At 40.8% G+C, this 24,145-nt stretch overlaps 1 protein-coding gene across 7 annotated transcripts in view; it reads right to left on the reverse strand.

The window, feature by feature from the left end:
- CNTN1 (contactin 1) overlaps nt 1-24,145 on the reverse strand; it is a 421,087-nt gene that overhangs the window by 45,406 nt on the left and 351,536 nt on the right. For all 7 annotated transcript variants that reach the window (XM_037888163.2, XM_043549235.1, XM_043549232.1 and 4 more), the window contains 5 exons: nt 21,520-21,754; nt 16,507-16,610; nt 7,644-7,830; nt 4,298-4,410; nt 2,970-3,126 (listed from right to left, as the gene is read on the reverse strand). In XM_037888163.2, the coding sequence (XP_037744091.1) occupies nt 2,970-3,126; nt 4,298-4,410; nt 7,644-7,830; nt 16,507-16,610; nt 21,520-21,754 (796 nt within the window). The remainder of the gene's footprint in view (nt 1-2,969; nt 3,127-4,297; nt 4,411-7,643; nt 7,831-16,506; nt 16,611-21,519; nt 21,755-24,145) is intronic.

A 24,145-nucleotide genomic window follows, 5' to 3' on the forward strand; every position in this document is an offset into this window, starting at 1 on the left:
AATTAAAAGATAAAATAAAATTTAAATGTTGAATGAGTTACTGAGGCTGCAAAAAAACCCTCATGTATTTTGCTTTGAAAAATATGAATACGTACAAGTAAACATTTTGCAGAATTTCAAAGTATGCCTCTGGCAATGAAAAACCGATATATATTTAAGTGGGGAAAAGCAGAAATGCTACGATTTTGCTCTCTGTACGCATACAGTATGTAAATTATTCTGTGTTCACTTAGGCATTTAGAATGAGATTTAGGAAAGTACTGTAAGAAAGTGAAGATACCGTGAAGTACGAAGAATGAAGTCATTTAAAAGTCTATGGCTGGATTCTTCTGTAACGTATTCTGGCATAAATTAGGTGTAACTTCACTGAAACCAATTTAATTACAGTAGCGTAAGTGGGAGGATAACCAGGCACAATATGGTTTTGATTTGTATTCATTGCAGCATTTCAGACTAACGCTGGGATTACATTAATATCTGCATTCTGACAACATACTGCAATCAGCAAAGCATTTTAGAGACTAAAAAGAAAAAAGCCAACCTTTAGTGTATTTTAAAAAAATTAGATCAGCCTGCTATTAGCTGAAGAAACTGACTCCTACGGTTAAACAAGCAGTTCCAGTCTTCAGTTGGTTGTGGTATCTCAATATAGAGTTTAAAACTGTGTAGTTCATGAATTCACTGTAATGTGGTAAAAAAAATCACTAAACACCAGACATTGGTTAACAAAAGACAGTAGGCCTATATTTTACTCTGATTATGGTAAATGTTCTGAAATGCAGTTCAATAAATATGCAGCTGATTATTTTATGTCAAGTTCTTCAATATCAGATTACTCAGTGTAAAGGAATGTGTGTTTTTATATATATTGATAAACTTCCTTTATACTAAAGCTAAAACAGTACATCTTTCAAACTGGAATCTGCTTATTTATAAGAGCAAATTCTCCTCCTGAATATTCACCTCCCTCTTAAATTTATGACTGAGCTTTTTTTCTTTAGGTCCGTGAGAAAAAGGAGGAGAGTTTAAAAAGAGAGTATAAAAAGAGGAGAGAGAGAAAACGAGGAGGAAGAGGGGTGGAATAGAAAGAATCTGTATTTCCACATTTTTATATATATGTATATTTGGCTTCCAAACACAACATTTGCAAGTCAAAATCTTTTGTTGTGCTTTTAATAACTAAATTAACTGCAGAAATAAGTGTGCTATAACTTACCTTTGTTTACTCCCATTGCACTTTAGCAAAGCAGCTATTCTCAGTAGCCCGATGGACTCTGTTAAGACGTCATTCTTCCAACAGAACAACATTTTTGTTTACAATGGCATTGCTTATTATGTACGTCTGACGGTTTCAGAGTTAGAAGCTCCACTGTGGTACACAGACTGGGCATGCATTATTCCCAGCACTATGTTTCTGAGAGGGCTACCAGGAAGGGAAGAGCTGATAGGGAGCATGCTACCACCCTGTTACACAGCCACCAGTAACCTCCCTGCTAAAAGTCTGCCAGGTTGTGGATACGGAACCAGCAGTGCACTCTGAAAAGGCAGGGACTGAGCCATGGATCTGCAAGCAATGCTGGCCCTGTGGTCCATATACCAGGATGGCAATGGAGAGTGCCCAACATCCTGCCTTTTTTTCAGTCTCCCCCACTGCCATGAGCATGGTCCAGTCACAGTCACGCTGCCATTTTCTCTCTCGGCATAGTTCCGCCCTATCTGACTATAGTAGAGCAAACTGAATTGCTTGGGAAGACAGGCCCATTCAAAGAAAATGTGTTTTAATATAGCCAATTAGAAAGTCTAGGAACAAGGAATACAGGCCATACCTACACAATGGGGCATGTATCCTGGAAAGCATTTAGGGGACAGAGCACAACTCTAGATAGGATTTAGGGGTCACACTGGACAAGCAGCTGAACATTTGCTCCCAGTGTGACAAATGGGACTAATGAGATCCTTCAAGTATAAGCAGGGGTGTAGTGAGTAAGAGTAGGGAGGTGATTTAGCTCTATACCACTTTGGTGAAACTCCTTCTGGACTACTGCATACAGTTAGGGTGTCCACATATTAATAAGGATGTTGAAAAACTGGAGAGGGTGCAGAAAAGAGACAGGAAAATGATTCTAGGGCTGAAGAAAATGCCTTACCGGAGAGAATTAGAGAGCTCAATCTGTTCAGTTTATCAAAAAACATTGACTTGATTACAGTGTACAAATAACTTAATGGGAAGAGAACACTGGGTACTAAAAGGTTCTTTAATGTAGGGGAGAAAGACATAACAAGAACCAATGACTGGAAGCTGAAGCAAGACAAATTCAAATTAGACACTGATTAAACAATGGCACAAACTACCACAGGAAGCAGTGGGTGCTCCATCTCTTAATGTCTTCAGATGAAGACTGAATGCTTTTCTGGGAGATACGCTTTAGTTAAACACAAGTTGTTGAGCTCAGTTATAGGAGTACTTGGGTGAAATTTAATGACCTGTGATATACAGGTCAGACTAGATGATCTAATGGTCCCTTCTCATTTTAATCTGTAAAACTCTATGAAGACTCCCTAGCACTCCCTTTTTGGATGGCCTTTATAATGCTGTTGCTGAAAAGTAATACCAATGGCTACACAGGGTGTGTGCCAAGAGGTAGGCATAAAGCTCACAGTTGTCACCATTCTCCTATTTAAGTTTAAAAAAAAATAACCAAGAATCAAATTTAAGCATCTGGACCTTAAGATGGCATCACCAGCATCCAATTCCATGACATTTATGCTTATTCTGAAATAGCATTTTGCATACTACATACTATGGTAATTGGTACCCCAGATATACAAAGATTGGAGAGACAGAAAGACACAGACAGATAAAGAGAGAGAGTTTTACCCCAGTCTCTTTTTGTCAGGAATGGCGTGCATTTGCTGGTCTATGAATTTATCTAGCCATATATTCCCAATATGAAAAAAAAAATGCTTACCTGAAATTTTTATTTGAGCTACTTCTCCATCTCCTCCTTCACTGTGTGCTCGAACTTCAACAACATATTCACCATCTCTGGGGACTGGCAGGTCTATTGAATGTGTGCCAGTTGAATACAATGTGCCCTCATGTTGACCATCTGGTCTATACAGCACCTTGTAAAGCCATAAACAAGTACAGTTATTGAAATGTCATGTTACAGCTGATACCATAATTACATCCTTCCAGTTTTGATTAACAAGTTTAGGGTGCTAATTTTATGTGTACATTCTTAATTTTAAATCAAAACTAAATAAAATGTATTGCTTTGCAGCTTGCTATCATGTAAAGGAGCTTGGAGAGAGCAAATATTTCCTCTTTTATTTCTAACAAATGGCAAAACAATACCATCTCCTTGTCAGATAAATTTTCCATATGGGTTCAAGTTAAGAATGATTGAGGATAATACTTTAAAGCTCAGCAAACAAAACAAAAACATACCATACAACTTACCATATACTAGAGCATAAATGATTTAACAATGTCCTCAGATGGTAGCACAATTATTCTTTTTTATTAATATGTTTCAGAGCTGAAAATTATTATAAATGTGAAGTTAGCATGTGACTTATGAGACATATGGAAAAGATATCTGCTCATTTTCAATGATTCACAGGAAGTAACTCAATTCATCAAACAAAAATTTTTGTAGCACTGTAGCTATATTACTGCCAAGTAAACAACAACACTAAATAGGAACCCATTTTTAATGGTTTCAGCATATTGATAGCTATAACTGACCATCTTCCTATAATTTATAGATATGCTTGCACTGTAGTTGCATGTACCATGATGTGCTGTCCCTTTAAGGACAGCTCTAGATACACTGGTTCTGTTAGTGTCTTTGATTTATAAGTACAGGTATTCTGGAGGTTGTAATTCTCAGAGGGAGGATGGGAACAGTAGGCTGGACGTAATTCATGCTGGGAAAGGCGGAAAAATATAGAAGAGCATAATTTGTTGATGTATGCTGTGGGAGACATGTCACTGTGGGAGCAATCAGTTCTTTTGTATGTCTAAAGTGGTGATTCTCAGCCTTTTCCATACTTTGATCTGTGTTATAACATAAAATTTTAGGCTCCCTCCCATCTTAGCATAAAAGAGAAGGGTGTCCATGACCCTCCTCCAAAATGATTGGGGGACAGGGGAGTTGTGACCTCTAGACTGTGAACTCGTGGTCTAAACTAAGGATGCAAGCACATTAGAGGCAAAGTAGCTAGCAATATTGACAATAAGATATACTGTGTGCAGGATATGAAAGATAGAAACTATTTTTATAGATCATACTTTGTATCCTTGAACAGCAGATTCATTTGACATTGGCGTGACGTGATCCCAGGTGATGATGTATCTTGAACCAGACCTGACTGTACTGATAATTCTTGGACGTTGGCTTGGAGCTGAAAAATAAACATAAAATGTTGTGTGCAGAAACAATGACACTTCACAAACGTTCATTTACATTTGAATGATCCTTCTAAAAAGAAAGATTATGGCTGGCCTTTCTGTAAATGTGGGACAGTCTCTCTCCTGGAATGCAGTTCTATGGCTCCAGCTATGCATTTTTGCATGGCTTGTGCAATGGGCTCCCTGTGGGTTTGGCATTTGTGTTTGCCAGAACGGATGGGGCCAACTTCTATCCCTTTGTGTGGAACTGGGCTTGTGTTTCCTTGCAGTCATCTATGTCCAGAACCTCCCAGGATTTAGCTTAATTATACTTATTCACTGAATTTAAAGCTTTAAACAATTATATAAAAGCATTTCTATCGCACTTATCTGTGTGGTAATCAGAGTGCCTTCCTGCACAAAGTGTAATTATAGTTAGAATAGTAGCCATGTAAAATGGAATCTTCTTATCCAAACATATGCTCCCTGCAGGTCTGAGTCAGATAGTATACTGCTTACCTTATTGACAAAGCACATGTTACTCTCATACATTTTTTAGGCCATCCAATCACATTTTTAAATAAAGAAACACAGCCCTTAATTAAATATCACTCATGACTTCATTATTATTTAATTATGTTGCAGAAAGGATTTCAAAAGTGATTAGTGATTTTGGGTGCCCAAACTGAGTCACCTTGAAGAGGCCTGATTTTCAAAGGGTGGGTGCTTAGCACATTCTGAAAATCAGCCCCCTTTTAAGGTGTCTCCAGCTAGGGAGCCAAACACTGAAGCGCCACAAGTTCTGTGAAAATCTTTGCTTGAGGTTATAACCTATGGACCCAAGCCTACATTCCTCTTGGACCAGATCATGGCCTGTCCTGCATGGCTGTAGAGATGCCCCTTATTCCACTGTGCCAGATATCCACGTTGAAATGGCAGCGATGAGTGGAGAACAGCCTCTTCAGAGCCACACCTCCACAACTACTTGCTGCCCCATACCGGGGTTTGTGTTAGTGCCACAATTTAGCCCCCTGGGAAAACTCTGTGTGTATGTGTCTGTAGCGGGGTGGTCACCCGCTCCTGTCCTGAAGGGCTTGAAATCAGCCCTGGGAGGGGGCTAAGGCTGCGAGGGGACTGCTGCTAGGGAAAGCAGCAAGCCTTGGCTGATTGGGGAAACAGCCACAGCTGCAGCCACACCTCAATCAAGGCCCAGCTGGCCTTTATAAGAGGGCAGTGGGCCAGGAGGAGACAGTCTCTCTTAGATCAGGGGTTGGCAACCTGTGGCACGCGTGCCAAAGACGGCACGTGACCCCGGCAGACAGCAGCGTGCCATTAAAAATCCTGCCCGGCCCAGCCCGCTTTTCTCTGCCCCCCGCCCACCGCTCTCTCCTTGCAGGACAGGCAAGCTTCCCCTTCCCCCCGCCTCTTCCCCCAGCGTACTGGGTTCCTGCCCCTCCTTCTCTCCCTCCCTGCGGCCGATCAGCTGACGGCCCTTGCTACAATGGGGGAGAGGGAAAAGTGGAGCCGCAGCGCGCTCTCTGCTCTGGGGAACTTGGAGAAGGGAGTGGAATCAGGGCATATCCCCTCCAGCCCCCTGCCGTGAGCCACTCAGGGCAGGGGGCTGGGAGCATCCCCATGACACCAGCCCACACCCCCAGCCCTCTGCCCTGACCCCTGCAGCCCCCCCACACTCCCCAGCCCTCACCCTGACCCCTGCACCCCCCCCACACTCCCCAGCCCTCACCCCTGAACCCCCCACATCCCCCTTCTAAAAAATGTTAAAATGTATTATTGGCATGCGAAACCGTAAATTAAAGTGAATAAATGAAGACTCAGCACACCACTTCTGAAAGTTTGCCGACTCCTGCTCTGGATGTTGAGAGGGAGGGGCCTGACTGCTGGGAGTTGAGCAGGGTACCTAAAGTGGAGCAGGGCTGGGGAAAGCCCAGAGGAACTCCAGCCTGGGAAACCCCCAGGCTGCAGGCCTTGTGGAAGGCATAGGAAAAGGGTACGGGGGTTGGAGAAGGCAGCCCAAGGGTAGGCAGAAGCAGCAGGTCCAGACCCTCCTTGCCAATCATGAGTGGCAATTATATTGCAGTCCGCCCCAGGGAGCGGGGGATAGATGGTGACTGGCAGTAGCCAAAGATTGAGGCGAGGTGGGGATAGAGGATGGAGGTTCCCTGGGGCAGGGGGGAGAGGAGACCCAGATCTGTGGGGGTACTGCCAGGGGAGAGCACCCTGGCCTGAAATGGGCACCACTTGGGACACCACTTGGGGCTCAGCGGCAATTGGGACACCAGCCTGCAGAGGGCACTCCGGAGGCTGGAAACGCTAATTCCCTGGACGACCAGCAGGAGGCGCCACAGGAGTGAGTCCCACCGCACTACAGTGTCTCAGAGTCACAGTCTCGGTGCTCTGGAACCACTCTGAATGAAGTCAGGCAGGACTCTGATGCAGCGTTTCTCCTCTCAGGGCACGCTGTTCCCAGGGCAAGAAGCCTGCTCAGCTTCGGTGCTCTCCTGGGTCTGACCTCAGAGTCCAGCACCCCTGTTCACACCATGAACTCCCTGCAGCAAGTCCACCTGGAAGGGACACTTGGGGTAGCCTTACATGCCTCCAAAGGGCCCTGCACCCAACTTCACAGTTGGCAGTGACTCTCAGCCAGCATTGTAAAGCAGAAGGGTTCATTAGTTGACAGGAACACAGTGTAGAACAGACCTTGTTAGCACAGAAATCAGGAGCTTTCAGCAAAGTCCATTTTGGTGGGAGGGGAACCCAGAGCTCCAAGGCCCTGACCCTCCCCCCGAGACTCCAGCCCAGAGACTGTCCAGCTTCCAGCAGCCCGGTCTAAAACACGCCTGTTGCCCTTCCTCCGTCCTTTGGTTCTTTCCCAGGCAAGCAGGTCACCTGGTCTGCACCAATACCTCTGGCTCATTCTTGCAGAGGAGGGTGCCCTGCCATCAGTTGCTAGGCTACAGTGTGTCAGTCATTCTCTGAACCCAGTTAGGAGTCACATATGCCTTCTAGGGGTCTCTGCAATGATCTCACACCCTTACCCCACCACTAGCACTTGAGTAATAATAGGGGAAACTGAGACACTCACACACAGAGAAAACATTAAGAACATTCGCACTTTGTCACAGTATGGTGTTAGACCCAGTAATTATAGTATTAGTATATGCAAAGTACAAACTAATAGTAACTAAGTACAGAACTTTAGAAATAAATCCAAAGCGCCTTTACTTACGTGCTTTTCTTGTTACGATATCAACAACACCACTGGGTGGTCCATACCCTGCGCTATTGAAGGCGCAGACATCTACGTGGTACCGCGTGCTAGGTTTCAAATTTTCCAGTTTGGTTGAGTAGTCCTGATTGCTCACTAGCACCCGCTGTGCAGCTGCTTCTTTATCATGAACAGTCCAGTAACGAATCTGTACACAGTTGGATTGAGTGATAATTTGGTGTAATTAATTATACTGAAATCTTACAGAAACTGTACATTGGAGCACAGAATAATTTTAAAACAATAAAGTCTGTTTCTGGCTAATTGCTGCTCCTTATATTAATCCAAGCGATAGGATCCTATCAAGAAACAGAAAACACTTCAGATTTGATGTGGAAACTTTTGCACTAATGAACCTGATTTGTACACAATTAAGCCAATGGGAGTTTTGTGATAGACTTAATTGGGTGCAGGATTGGGCCTTACTAGAACAGGGCTTTCTTGCTGTTGCTCTTTTATACTTGAAAATTTTACACTCAACTGTAATATAATTTTCTAGGTCACAATGTACTCTCTAATGCAAAGATACCTTTGACTAAGTTGTACAAGACACTCCACTTCCTACTTCATGGCATTCTAGTTAATACAATCCCTACAAAAGCAACTAATTCATATGTTTCTTCTGCTCTCATTCCCTACATACAGTATGCCTTATCCAGCCCAAGCTGGACAGACCCCTCTTTCTTTATAAAAGATGCTGCTCAAAACACTTTTACTAAAATTTATTATCCACTATAATTTTTATCACGTTCAGCCAGTATTTTTGTTTCCATGATTTAAAGGTTATAATGAGCAACTGACAAAGCAGTTTGACAGCACAATAACAAGATATAACAAACAAAAGGGATCTACAACACCCAACCTGATATCCATTTCCTGCTCATTCCTCTGGGAACTGTGTTTTAACAGACTGAACATGCATTGAACTTAGACATCAAAGCACTATCACATACTTAATAAACTGATTTGTTATCAGAACTTACTTGCTCTTGTCTTTTAGGAGGTGCTTTAGCTAAGTAATGAAGCTTAATGGTTAGACTAAAGAAGAAGTGTGAAATGTTTTGTGTGTTTTTAAACTTAATATTTAACAGTGACTTTTCTATAATATTTAATGTTTTATGAGTGTTTAATAAATTGTTATAATTCCCCTCTCTTTAAATATATTGGGCATTATTATCTTTTATTTCACCCTCCCCGCCCCAATACCATTAATCACTATTAAATCACATAAGACCATGGGGAAAACACTGAAAAGCACTCCACAACCTACATTGTATAGGTTCCCTATTTTCCTCTTCTCCTTCCCCTTAAAATTCTCCTCTGCCCTCTTTTTTTATATCCACTTAAATTACACATTTGAGAAATATATTCAGACCAGTCCATTAATGCCGATGTCAGGGGGCAACTCATGGCTTTAATACTGGGTCATCACCGGGTTGACAGACATTTTTATTAGAAAGTGAACAGGATTTATATCCTCTTCCACCCAATCTCTTTCCTCTCCTTTTTACCTGTAAACTCATTGAATGTAAAGTCTAAAACCAATGCACTCACATCCTCTCCTTGAACTGTGTCTTGGATCCCTTCCAATATTTCCACTCTACTAAAACCATTCTCAGTAGAATTTGGACACATATGCAAACACTCACATCTTCCCAATTACTCTAATAGCCTCTTCATCTCAGGGCCTCTATTTCATCTTCATTCTCCTTGACCTACCAGCTTCTTTGATTCTGTCAATCATCCTCTCCTACTTAACACCCTATCCTCATTAAGCTTGCAAGATACTGCCTTCTCCTGGTTCTCCACCTACCTATGATGGTTTCTTTAGTGCCCCTTCAGTGGATGCTCCCCCTTTCATCCCCTATTCTTTGTATGCATTCCCTGAGGCTATTTGCGGGCAAAAACAAGTTTTGGTTAGCTATGTTATCAACAGTACTTTTAAAAGACATCCTACCGTGTTTTTGTCTCGTACATATCCACACAAAATAGCCAGGACAACTCTATTAAAGATACATTATCTGTGATTTTCAAAAATGGATGCCTATGACTCGCCTCCTGAGTCCATAAGTAGGCAACTAAATAAGTTGACTTGATTTTCTAAAGTGCTGACCACCCAACAGCTCCCTCTGAACTTAGGAGGTCATTTATTTAAGCACCAAAACACATATTTAGGAAGGAAATATAAGGTACCCACTTATTACAAATCCTGGCCACTATGAAATGATTTTTGGTGATACTACATAGGGTCTGATTCACCATTGCCTTGTAGAATCATTCACAGGTGAGAGTAAAACACTATCAGTATCAACTGGTAGAACAGTTTGCACAGGTATAAGCAACGATACAAGGCACAAGCTGTGGAGGATGAGGTCCATAGCATTTTGTTTTTGAAGTACTTTTAGTCTGTGCAATTTTGCTCTGCTCCCACCTTCCTTGTTAATTATTTTAGAGGATACTACAACAGAACCCTTTTAAGCCTTCCTTTAAGAAACAGGTTAATGTTATTACTAAACTATTTCATCCTTTAGGTAAACCTTTCCTTGGAGGTTCTTCAGTCTAGCAGACAAAGGTATAACTAGATCCAATGGCTGGAAGTTGAAGCTAGACAAATTCAAATGACAAAAAAGAGGTGCACATTTTTAATAGTGAGGGTACTTAATCACTGGAACAACTTACCAAAGGTTGTGGTGCATATTGCATTCCTGGAAATTTTTAAATCAAGATAGGAAGTTTTTCTAAAAGCTGCGCTCTGGTTCAAACAGGAATTAATTCTGGGAAGTCTCATGGCCTGTGTTAAACAGGATGGCAGACCAGGTCACAATCATCCTTTCTGGCTTTATAATCTAGGAGGCCTCAAAGAGAACTGATATAGCATGTTCTGATAATATAAGCACCTCTATTTTGCTGTCAGGCTTAGTCTTCTTTTCAGCTGGCATTAGTTTTGTTTCCTAGATGTTTCACTTTAAGGAGACTCCAAAAATGTGTTGGGAGAGGTTGCGTTGGCTTGTTTCTCCAGCTCCTACTGCAGCAACTCTCCCAAATAATGGTACAACTTGCTGTTTGGCAAGGATTGATGTTTTTCTTAAGTGTTTAAGTTAAACCGTTTAATAAAGCTATAACTTTCTTCTACCCCCAGGTATGCACTGTATCTGAAAGAGTGGTGAGACAGTAGAAGGGCTTCCCTTCTAATTCAAATGCATAGCGGGGCATTTTAGCAGCCAAAATAATTGAACTGAGGCTTTCCTAATTTAATTTACTCATCAAAGTCCACTGTCAATGCTTACATAAGTTTGCCCGTCAATAGTAATAATACAAGCTGTCCATACTATGATCATTATAAACATACGATTACCATCGTGGCTCCACCAGCTCTTTCACAATGTAGATATAATTGCACATGCATACGCTGACCAAATTGGCTCCCACTTTAAACATGGTTTACAGCATGCAAGCACAAGTATTCTTCCAATTATAGAAATGTACATGCTGCAGAGTGTTTTGGAAATTTAGTCCAGTAGCAGCTACCACTTAGAATTTCTTGAAATATATTTAGGATGAAATACACACACAATGTTAATACATTCTTTTGGGAACTAAATCAGGACTTGGAGGAAATGTTGTGTCCCGCCATCTGAGAGATCGATGCGTGACATTTCTAGAACAGTTTCACTGACTGGGCCCAATGAGGCTCCCTGTTCTTTGGAGGCAAGAACTGAAGTCTATGAAAGGTTGGGGTTAGTGATGATGCTTGCTGGTCACATTTGCTGGATATTTGACAGAACAGCATTAGCTCAAGCTTAGGAAACATCAGTTTTATGATTATCCTGTTTGAAAAGCATGTGCTGTGAATTGAGCAATGAAAAGGGGGGCTGAGAATTTGGGAGAAACTGGAAGCCTAACCCAACTCAGACCCAGGTCACTTTAGCACTCTACCTAGACAATGCCAGAGCTCTTGGCATAGGAATCCCTTGCAAAGGGCACTAAGATATTTGCATATTTCCATGCTTCTACAGAAAAAACAGAGATTTATGCGGTGCTTAAATACTGGAGAGCAAATGTTCATGTTTATGCTTTAAAATGACAAGACTGAATCACTGTCTTATTTTATTAAAATATGAACTAAAATTACTTCTATGTCAATCTTTTAAATATCCAGGCTTTTCCTTACTGAGGTATTATTACAGTGTGGAGAAACAATATGCATCCCTCAGAGATTCTCTCTGGTATAGATAATTGCATATCTTTCTAAATAGTTACTTCGTCTCAGCGTAGTATTTTTATTCCATAATACTGCAATGAAGTGTTGTATATGTGCCTCTGCCTTCTACTGGATAGAACCACAACTCCTCAACTGTGTGCCCTACGCTATTAACAGCTTGAGGTACTTCTCCTTTGGCTTAAGTGGTTGGGGCCTGTGCAATTGGAACAAGTGGATCTAAGCACTATCTCCATTTCTGTCATGAAGTTCCAAATGGGCCTGAGTCTGCAGCAAAGTGACATCTGTGATGTAGTAGGTGGTCAAATGTCTGTTAGTTATGGTCTAATTAATGATAATTGTGGTGGTGATGCTGCCATGCAACGCAAAGCTGTACAGTGACTGCCAGGGGCTCACTCCTTCGTTTTTTGGTATAATCTGATTTGTTAAGTGCATGTTTTACCTAGGGATGGTGAACACATTAAGGCTTTTGTTGATCACTGGACAGCTGCCCAAACTCCTTGAATCCCTCTCACCTGGGAGAAACTTTCTATATTCCTCCAATTCATCTACATGCTGTTCAACTAGGTGTATAATAAAATAAGTAATATAGAGATGTTAAACAAGTTGAGCGAGAAAAAGGAATGAAACTTTAAGCCACTCCACCGAGATGCGGATCAAATCCCTTGCAGGAATAAGATAATTTAAAAATTAAATTAACCTAAATCCCAAATACATTGAATCTTGGTTCAAACGACTTAGATTTAACTACGGTGACAATGTGATTTGTATGTATTAAACTCAGACGTCTGTACAGCTTTTCTCTACCTATCTACTTAGGATACAAACATGACTATATATTTGGGTCATGATAATTATTTCTGGAAACCATGAATTATTCCCTTGAGTGCTGAGACACTAATACTGCCCCCTTTTCAAAATCCCTGGGTCTCTTGTATACTTCAAATACTTTAAAGGTCTATGGAGCACTTGATTGCTACTCTTTTTCCTCTTCCCTGGTCATTCTGTACTCTGGTTCAATTAAAGTAATATGCAAAATTACATCCCTCATTGCCACCAGCTTGTTCAGTAGCCCAGTCTGTTCATTAAATTTGCATCACAAACTGAATTTTTTCATTTTTGGCAGCCGGTATCAAGTGGAGTGCCCCAAGGGTCGGTCCTGGGGCCAGTTTTGTTCAATATCTTCATAAATGATCTGGAGGATGGTGTGGATTGTACCCTCAGCAAGTTTGCAGATGACACTAAACTGGGAGGAGAGGTAGATACGCTGGAGGGTAGGGATAGGATACAGAGGGACCTAGACAAATTGGAGGATTGGGCCAAAAGAAATCTGATGAGGTTCAACAAGGACAAGTGCAGAGTCCTGCACTTAGGACGGAAGAATCCCATGCACCGCTACAGACTAGGGATCGAATGGCTTGGCAGCAGTTCTGCAGAAAAGGACCTAGGGGTTACAGTGGACGAGAAGCTGGATATGAGTCAACAGTGTGCCGCTGTTGCCAAGAAGGCCAATGGCATTTTGGGATGTATAAGTAGGGGCATTGCCAGCAGATCGAGGGACGTGATCATTCCCCTCTATTCGACACTGGTGAGGCCTCATCTGGAGTACTGTGTCCAATTTTGGGCCCCACACTACAAGAAGGATGTGGAAAAATTGGAAAGAGTCCAGCGGAGGGCAACAAAATGATTAGGGGACTGGAACACTTGAGTTATGAGAGAGGCTGAGGGAACTGGGGATGTTTAGTCTACGGAAGAGAAGAATGAGGGGGGATTTGATAGCTGCTTTCAACTACCTGAAAGGGGGTTCCAAAGAGGATGGCTCTAGATTGTTCTCAGTGGTAGCAGATGACAGAACAAGGAGTAATGGTCTCAAGTTGCAGTGGGGGAGATTTAGGTTGGATATTAGGAAAAACTTTTTCACTAGGAGGGTGGTGAAACACTGGAATCCGTTACCTAGGGAGGTGGTGGAATCTCCTTCCTTAGAAGTTTTTAAGGTCAAGCTTGACAAAGCCCTGGCTGGGATGATTTAATTGGGGATCGGTCCTGCTTTGAGCAGGGGGTTGGACTAGATGACCTCCTGAGGTCCCTTCCAACCCTGATATTCTACGATTCTATGATTAAAAGATTTTGGGTCAAATTCCTGGGCTCAGTTCCTTCTTTTTTGTGGTGTCCTAGATCTATCCAAGTTGGAATCCCCAGGGTGAGGAACTCCTCAGTGGGCACTGCCAGTTTTGTGCCAACACAACTCCAGCTCTCACTGGAAGGGTTGAGCCCAGACTGAGGAGGGGGTTGTCTGATAATCTCTGGCCCAGTGGGGGGCCATTGCATGCCATCATAGATGAGCACAGCCTGCAAATCCTTAGGTTCAGGGAAACACCCTTGTGGTCCCGTGCCTCTGGTGTGCCCAGATGATACTGCACAGCAGAAAACCTAACCCTTTGTAAGCATGGGAGAGATTTTTTTACAACTATCAAGAAAGAAGTCCTATATAATCCTTGTCTGGGTTTGACATGAAAAAGAGTTATAGAAATATTCTTTATAATAACAGAACAAATATTTTATGGTGGCCAGTTGTACAACACAAGTATGCTACAAAATAAAGCAGCAATAAAGCTTAAGTACTAGAATCATGGAATTTGCAATCAAATCTTTCGTATTTATCTATGTCGTTTCCAAGAAATATGACTAAAGCTACAAAATCCTATTTTATTTTACTCATTTAATATACTTTATTGATATTAGCAAGGAGACTTAGTGCCTAGTTAAAAAAAAAAACCACAAAACAGTTTCATAACCATAAACCCGTATAATAAAAGCCAAACAATACATTTACTACATGTAAGAAGCAGGAAATATAAATACCCACTAGAACTGTCTGTACTGAGCAGCTTTTTTTTCAAGATTAGATGACAAGCACTCATAAATCTTGCATTCTCTGTATGGAGGGAGGTAGTTCATATTTTAGCTTTCATTTAGGTCTGAGCTGAGTAATGGCAAAATTTATCAGTTCACACTCATCACTGCTAGTGCAGTAGTCATGAGAACTTGCATTAGTGTCAAGAAAACCTGACTCCTCCTGGTGTGAAAAGGCAAAATGCCTTCAACTACTTTTCTCTCAGTATCCCCAACTCTTCGGCTCCTGAATACATGGTGCCAGTTAGGTCTTTTAGAGAGCTTTTTTCAGGGAATGTGAAGGATTAAAATGAAAAGGAGAAAGTATTCTGATTTAAATAGGGATTTTTATAAATTGTATTAGAAATGGACAATAAGGCAAATAAATAAATAAAATCCGAGAGTATGCATTCCAGTTTTTAAACAACTTTACTTTGATCAAATTAGCCCTCTTCCAGGCCTGGATTAAGACAATTCAGGACAGAGACCTCCCTGTAGCTCTGTCCTGTGGTCCTGCCCCCATGCCGTAGCTCCACCCCTACCCTTCACTGGCAGTGGCAAAGGTTCCTCCTCCCCTCCCCAGTAGGATGATACCTCCTTCTCCCATCATGAGCAGCAGGGGGGGCCACCCATATTTCCCCCAACAGCTGATGTACATCTGCTTGGGTAGGTAGGCTGGGACACACACAGAATCCTCTGCTGGGGTGATGTTGATGAGCCTGCCCCCAGAGCAGTGGATCTTGGAATTAACACCCCACTGGGATTCACAGGGCAATGGACACCTCTAATTGACACATTCTATGAGGCTTGATTCTGCATTTGCACATGCTCTGGTTGCAGCATGTAGGTAAATATCATACATCGGACAATTAAAATTGCAAAACAAGTCATTAACTTAGTAAGACCCAAATCCTTTTCTCAGAGCACAGCTGAAGTAAACAGACTGTATGCAGCAGAGTTCTCCAGCAGCTACTGTGTATGTGCAGGAAGAAACCCACACTCTGCTGGGCTGCTCCATGACCACTTCTGCATCTAAACAGCCCTCTAGCTGTTGTGCCCGTTTTTTGCAGGAGAGTAAGAAAAGGTTTTGCTGGTGGATTTGAGTTGTTGTGGACCCAGTGGCCCTGCCCTATTCCCAAATCATTCCTTCTTGCTAGGGTGCACCAATGCTGAATGGCAAGCAGAAGATGCAGACAGACTCCCTCAAATCCTGTTCCACCCCGCACATTAAAATCACAGGATTCTGCATCTTCTACTGACTATATACAGGCTGCAGCATCTGTTTCCAAGGTACTATAAATTCTCTGGGCTATTCGTTACTTACAAGTCTGTTTCTGCACTGACAAAGACATTAGAGTGTACAGCAAATATTTACACCCAAAACTTATTCTGAACACATTGTGAGACATTTACGGGCCAGATCCTTTACTGGTGTAAACTGGCAAAGTTCTTCTATGGAGTTCTGAAGATTTCTATGGAACTATCTCAACTTACACAAGTAGGGGAATCTGACCAAAAGTCTTGTATTTTAATATAAAAAAAAATAAAAGTTATATGAAACATCTAATAGGTAGAGAATCAAATTTGTACAGCAAACATCAATTAATGCTGAGCATTAAGAGTTAAATGTGACAGTGTGTATTGCCTGTGCATAATCAATTATTGTGTTTCAATGAATGTGAAGATATTTATAAGTGTCACTTCTGAGCTCACCTGATATCCTTCAACAGATTGCTCAAAAACATGCTCCCAGGAAACGGAGATTTCAGAAGACGATAAGACTTTTACATTCACATTTCTAGGCCTTTCACTTGGAGCTGGAAATGGAAAAGATTCAACCCCATCAAGAGCATTGTTATATTTACTTGCATGGTCTTTTCTCATTGTAATATTTCATATTATTTTCTCATTTTCAAAAGGCCAAGTCCTGAGGTCTTTAACCTGTTTTTACTTAGCTCTTACTTAGGTAAACTCTAATTTCACTGGGTATTTGTTTGAGACAGGACTGAGAAAAAGTGGAGTAAGGATCTCAGGATTAGGCCCATATTAATTATTTATTAGCTTTAGCAGGTTCCAAAGTGAAAGTTTAATAAACTAAAAATAGGCTCAAATAAAAACAGAACCAAAAAATCAATGATCTTTTACTTAGCTTGTATAGTGTTTCTCATATTAAAAACTGTAGGCTACATTTTCAAAGTCAATTGCATGCAAATATTTATTTGCTTCTTATGCATGCAGATATAACATACATTATGTGCATGCAAGTCAGATAATTATGATGCAGTGGGCTAGTTGTGTGTCTAACTGACCACGCAGGTGCATTCATATCCGGTATTTGTGCATGTAAATTGGACACATGCAAATGTTTATGTGTGCTTAACTTTAAAAATCTGACCTTGCATTGCCAAATGCACAATTCGGACCATTTTAATGTGAAAAGTTTTTTTTTATTTAAAAATTAACTTGTAGTGCCTAAAACAATAGGTGCTAGTTTAGTTAGAAGAAGCTGCCAATTTCACTCTATTGCTTGCATTTCAAAGGAGTTAATGAATGTAAAAATGCATAAACAGGCCACATAATCTATGAAAGATTCCATTTTTCAAGCTAAGATCAGTTCCTCTTTTATGGGTCTTTTGAAACAAGTTGCAACAGACAGCCACTGCTGCCTCAGCACAGGAAAGCTTTCATATATTTAATCTGCCAACTGGGCATCAAGTCAACTATGTATCAAAACAGCCACTATTCAGAAAAAAAAATCAGTTACATTTCTTATGAGAAGTATCTAAGGTAACAAAATAATCTTATGTGCAAAGTTACTCTTCTTAATTGTCTTTCACTAACAGTTAATAATTCAAATTGATAACTTTTTAAAAAAAATGCACTGATACTATGGCTATTTTCTCAACTACAAACATTTAAGTAAGCACAAAGACCACAATCTAAAGTTTTAGTACTAAGTATGACTAGTGCTAATGCAATTTCATTACATACATGTTTGCATGAAACACATGGAAGCACAGAATAAAAGTAGTGCACTAAAATGAATAAAGATGTCTAGGATTATAATTAGACATATATAGCTTTATGATAAAACACATAACTCAGTAGCAATGAACGTATAGATCATGATTATGTAGCTTTACAATCTCTAGCAACACATTCGATAAGTTCCCTTGACTGTCTATAACCTTATCATTTGCTGAATCATAGCTGTGCAGACATTAGAGATGGAAACCAGGTTATCTTGTCCATCTCCATGCCAATGCAAGATTGCTTCCCGTTCTACCATTTAGTAGTGTTTTGTCCAATGCCCAAGATTTAAATGCCCAAGTCACAGGGCTTCCATCATTTCCCTTGGGCCAAATAGTTCTTACTGTCAGGGTGATTATCTTGATGTTAATCTGAATGTTACCTTTCATATTTCACCCTCTTAAGCTTATTTATGGCCCCTTCAATAATACTAATTTTGCTTCTTATTTGGTATTTACACTCTAAGTATTTTGCAGACACTCCATTTTCACATTACAGTTCAAATACATGACATCCACTCCATTTGTCATTTTCCAATTCTGTAATTCTACCAATAAAAAAAAGCAATTCAGTTTGCCTCACAAGACGTATTCTTTACCAAAAACATTCTGCTTATTGCTCATACTTCAGTTATTCTATAAAGGAAACCTTGTGGAATTAGGAATCACTGTCAGGGCAGTGAGAGGGTAAACTCCATATGGCTCTGTGTAGGGTAGAGCTACAGAGAATCTTCACAACTATACAAGTCCAAATGCCTACAGGGATCTCAGGAACACATGGTGTGCACTGCCTCTTGCTACACCTGTTGGAAAGGTGTATGCTGGGTTACACTGCAGCCCCTGCTTATTGATGTGCTGGGTGGACAGGGACATGGCTGTGCACAGATGCATTCTCCTTTGGGGCAGCTAATGTTGTAGACAATGTTTGGAGCTCCCTGACACCCTCAGCGCAAGTTTGGGTTGCTTCTGTCCTGGTGCTCTAGGGAAGGAAGGAGTTTCTTTGTGACCTCTGCCCCTTTAGTGGCTGCAATGGGCGTAATTTGACCTTGAAAGCTTAGTGTTTCTCTGTGCAGGTGCAGAGTTATTTTGCTGGGACTAGAGTTATAGGGTGGCAACTACCAAGATTATTTTTCTTTCATTTTCTAAAGTCAGTATTACTGTTCGTTTGCTTTTCTCTGATTTTTCTGGAGCTACACCTGCTTGCTGCTCCCAAAGTGTTTGGTCACACATGCATGATGGCTCTATTAAATAGCTGAACTCAGAAAACAAAACAATTTTGCTGCTATCATATAGGCAGTTTACATATACAACTCAATTAACTTGCAGGTGCATTTTAATGTTCCTATAACTCAATTAAGTTGCAGGTGCATGTTTAATGTTCCTATTATTAATTTTTGCTTGTAATATTTATTTTTTTCTAGAAGAAACACATTTAGCACTTCACTAACAGGCCTGGAAACTTACAAGTCAGATGTGGACAATGTTCTTAGAAATGAAAGGATACTGAAATGCTATTTGGGTATCAGCAACATATTAATTCATTTACACTATTATAACAATAATCATTCTTTTCCTGCAGCAGCTGTTAAAGATGATATACTAAGGTACACTTCTCTGATAACTAGGATCAGTATTAATTACATTAGCTAAGTGTTGCTAGTGTGGACCCTCAATTAACATAAGAAACAAAAGGGTCTATTCTATGTTTCTCTCTCTGTGTGGACGATTTGTATACAAAGTTCCCATTAGTGTTAATGGGAGGTACAAGCATAAATCAATGAAGTACACTGAGATGAGAATGGAGTCTGAAGTGTGAGAATGTGGCCTTGTTATCTGGTCCCACCTCTTGGCTCTTTGCTCTCATTTCAATAGCTGGAGTTCTGTTTTGGTGAAGCAGATTCTGTTCTGCAACATGAAAAATTTGAGCAATTCTTTACAGTTCTGTTTTGTATTTCTGGCAGCAGACATTATAGTGTAATGTTTTTGTTATACATTATTGCCTATATTATTCTGCTCTAAGGTTTACCTTTTTCTAATGCTTTCTTCCACTCAGCATAGGAAATGACATTTCTAACTGAAATCCTGCAGATTGCTGAATTTGAAATAATTCCAAGAAGGATTAAGGAAAAGGTTTAGTAAAATGTCAAAGGGGTTTTCATTTAATTATTCACCTGATTGCTTTAATGTCTAAACTGGAATAAAAGAGCATGGAAGAGTTAATTTATAAGTATTAGAATTTGAACAGGCTTGAAAACTTAACCAAATTAATCATTCCTCTGCAGTAGTATGCTTAAATACCACAGCTGTTATATTAAGACTGATAGGATTTACCACCACCAGTTAACGAGCAAAAAATGTACTCCTACTTTATTTTAGAATAAAGCTGACTACTACTAAAGCATATGTAAAAAGTGTAACGAACAGCATTTTTGCTTCCATTAGTTCAATTATGAATATCAGTCTTATTAACTGAAATATCTGAAATCCTTTGCCACTAACTGTCCTAGACAGTTTTGGACAGTAATTCTCACTAAAAACTCGCCTGTGTATTACAAGATAGCAGGAGTGGTTTCTTTTTTAAAAAGCGAATGATTTTAAATTTAATTTGAGTACTTATTTTCTAGTTTTCCTTAGCAAGATATAACAATTCACCTTTCAGTGTCTGCATCGATCATACTGCATTGGTGAGGATGACCCAAATAGGACTGTTGTCTGAAACATGGCATTGTGATACAGCAAATGTGGAAGGAGGCACTTTTTTTTCCAATTCCCCAAATCCTTTGTTTTTAACTAGCTGTACAAAGGTTCAGAATGGGTATTTGCTATGTGAATTTCTTTGTGGGTTAAAACAACGAGGAGTCCTTGTGGCACCTTAGAGACTAATAGATTTATTTGGGCATAAGCTTTCGTGGGCTAGAACCCACTTCATCAGATGCATGGAGTGGAAAATACAGGAGCAGGTATAAATACATGAAAAGATATGAATTGCCTTACCAAGTGTGAGGTTAGTCTAATGAGACAATTCAATTGACAGCAGGATACCAAGGGAGGAAAAATAACTTTTGAAGTGGTAATGAGAGTGGCCTATTTCAGACAGTTGACAAGAAAGTGTGAGTAACAGTAGGTTGTTAGTTCAGAAAACAAGTTACCATGCAGTGCTATTCTGCCCATCATGGGCACTGTCCTACAGTTCTTCATGTGGGGTATGTCTAGACTGCAGCTAGTAGTATGCTTCCCAGGGCAGATAGACAGACATGCGCTAGCTCTGCTTAAACTAGATGCTAAAAATAGCAGTATGGCTGCGGCGCAGGCAGGGACTCAGGCTAGCTGCCCAAGTACAATCTCATGCAGCCCACTGGATAGGTACTTAGGCAGCTAGCTCAAGCCGCTGCCCATGGCCCCGCTGCCATTTTTAGCATACTAGCACAAGCAGAGCTGGCACCTGTCAGTCTACCTGCACTGGGAAGCACAATCCCAGCTGTATACAGCCTAGACATACTCTTAGACAAACTCTCATGGGAGTTTTGCGTGAGTAAGAAGTTCAGGAGTGATGGCCAAGAATGACCCTATTCATTGAAGGTACTTCCTGCTGAATCCTGCTACAGTTAATTTCACTTCCCCTGATCCTGGTCCCCTTTACTTTGTTAGTGCTGGATCAGGCCCTTATTGTAGATTTTAATATGTAAACTTTACTCACCATCTTGTGCTGAATAAATGATGGCAACAAGGCTGAATGGTCCATCCCCTTTGTTGTTAAATGCTTTCACTTTTACTTGAAACTTTGTTGAGGGGGGCAGAGAGTCATCTTTGTGCACATATCGGCCAATATCAGGATTGGTAACTGTAACTCTTCTCCATTCCTTTTCACCGAATGGTTTAAAGGCTACTATGTAACCAAAATTCTTGCCAAAGTGGTACTCTCTTGACAAAGGCTGAAGAGACAAAAGACTAAGAGTTAACATTTTATGGTTAACCATGGATCACTAATTAGAAGTTTAAAAATATTTATCCACATATAAATTGCAAAAATATTGCATCGAAATTACATTCTCTGATTTGCTTCCATCCGCTTCAAAAGTACACCATCTCCATCACTGACTACATCTGGTAACAATAAGATTCAAGTTCAACTTTTGCTTTTGATCCAGTACTACAGAAATGCATGTCATGCTGTCTCCAACTAGAGAAGGCTAAGATGATTTTGTTCTAAAACTATATTCAGCTGAAGCCAGAAAAAGATACCTTTTTAAAAAATGATGAGCGACAATGAGTATGTAACACAGACTCTGGGCGTGCGTGCATGTGTGAGAAGGCCAGAGTGAGTGTGTAACTCACAGATGTCTATCACAGGCTCCAGACACAAACAATTAATAATGGATTCATACCTGCCATTATATCACAAATATCCCTATGATGATTTATTTCCCATACTAAGGGGTAATGGCAAATTCTCAGTTAGAGCAGGTAATGTGCTATCCATTCAACTGCTTTAGCATCAGTGTTGCCAGAACTTCACCCCCTAAAGACTTTACACATTCCTCAGACCCACATGGACTATCATCCGTCATCTTTATGGCACCCTGTTGGGCCCTACTCATGTCACTGATCAGTGATGCTTCTGGCTGAATCGGGGGTAACACTTCTGGAAGACTTATCCAAGGCAACCGTCCATGGATTCTGAAGTAGAGACTCCGATCATTCTAGATGTAAAGAGACAGGATCCTATTGCCATTGGCTGGGTTCTTCCTCTGGCTGTTCAGCAACAGACATGGAGCAGACTCAGATTAATAGAGCTACAAGCTTTATTTACCATTTATTTGATTTCTGTGTGAACCTGAAGGCTGAGCAGAGGCTGATGTCTTTGAGAGTAGCCCCCTGCTCCACCCTTTTTTGCCCTCCAAACCCAACAGAGTCTCTCCTGCATAGAACATCCATGCAAGGGCTGATGTGAGGAGCAATGGACCTGCAGCAGTGTAACAGCTGGGAATATATTATGTTCAGGCTTTACACTGCTGTCCATTACTATATCATCCACTCAATGGACACTCTGGGTCAGATTTTTTAGAATTAAAAATAGTTTTAAATGGAATGGGCAGAAAACACAAATTCTATTTTATGGAGGATTTTGAGATTCTGAAATTTGTTTTAATTCTGAAACATGGAAAGAGTGCCATGCTTTGTTTTTTTATTCCCTGTCTTGGGTTACCACTGTTAGCTGTTAGCATGTACAGTATCTTCATCCTTGTAGCATTTCAGATATAATAAACCAGGACCAGATGGGATCTTCGTTCCTTCATCTTCTCCCCAAATGGGAGAGAGAAAGTGTGAGACTGCATTTTCCACAGGCTATTTGAAGAACTTTAATAATACATCACTTCACTTCTTGACTCCTTTTCCTGTGTACTTGTGGTTGGAAGTGGCCACAATTCTTCACCAGTCCTTCTAGTCCATTGCACAGGTTCATAGATCTTAGGGTTCCAGATCTTTTCGCTTCAAACTACACTTGACAAAGTCTTTCCTTTGTATCCTCAGTCTTCCACATGCTTTCTTGCTGTCCTCTCTCTTGCTTCCACTTTCTTTGCTGCTCATTCTTCTCCCATTCTTATCACACGTGCACTCTCCAGCCTATCTATCACTGGAAGTCCCAAGTTCATCATCCCCGTTATTTCTTCCATGTCCCCTTTGTTTACCATCTGCTTGTTGCCATGCTCCTCCGTTTATTATTTTCTACTACTTGTATCTTCTTTTTTTCCAACTTCGTAAGACCCGCTATTTCCAAACCATAGAGCAGGCAGGGACGAACACACGGAGCATACTCTTTTCCCTTCAGTTTGTTGCTTAATCTTTGGTCCCACAGTACTCCTGCCACATTTTTTTCACATTGGGTTCTTCCTTTCAATTCTACAGATCTCTCCAATGGCACTAAGTGTACTTCCCAAGTACACAAATTTTCTTCTGCTCCTGAAGCGTCAATCAACAACTCTTCTTCCCCCTTCTCTACTTTCATAATGTTAGGGTTTTTTGTGTTTACCTTCAAACACAGATGCCCACTCTGATATCATATTGTCCAGTTCCTCTTTTACGATCAGCCAAAAGGGCCAGATAGTCAGCATAAATGTTACTTTGAAATAAGTAGCTATACATTGCTGAACGCCAGGCAATATCCACCAATTCTAGCCCTCAAAAGAGAATGGGAAAGGCTGTCCATGAAGAGAAATGGAGAAAGGCTATGGCCAAATGAAAGACCACTTCAAGTCCTCCACCTCTGCACTTCCTTTGAAACAAGATCTCGAAGAGCTCTGGCTGGATCCCTGAATATCTCA

This window comes from Chelonia mydas, chromosome 1 (genome assembly GCF_015237465.2).
Source record: "Chelonia mydas isolate rCheMyd1 chromosome 1, rCheMyd1.pri.v2, whole genome shotgun sequence".
In the NCBI taxonomy this organism is placed as follows: Eukaryota; Metazoa; Chordata; order Testudines; family Cheloniidae; genus Chelonia; species Chelonia mydas.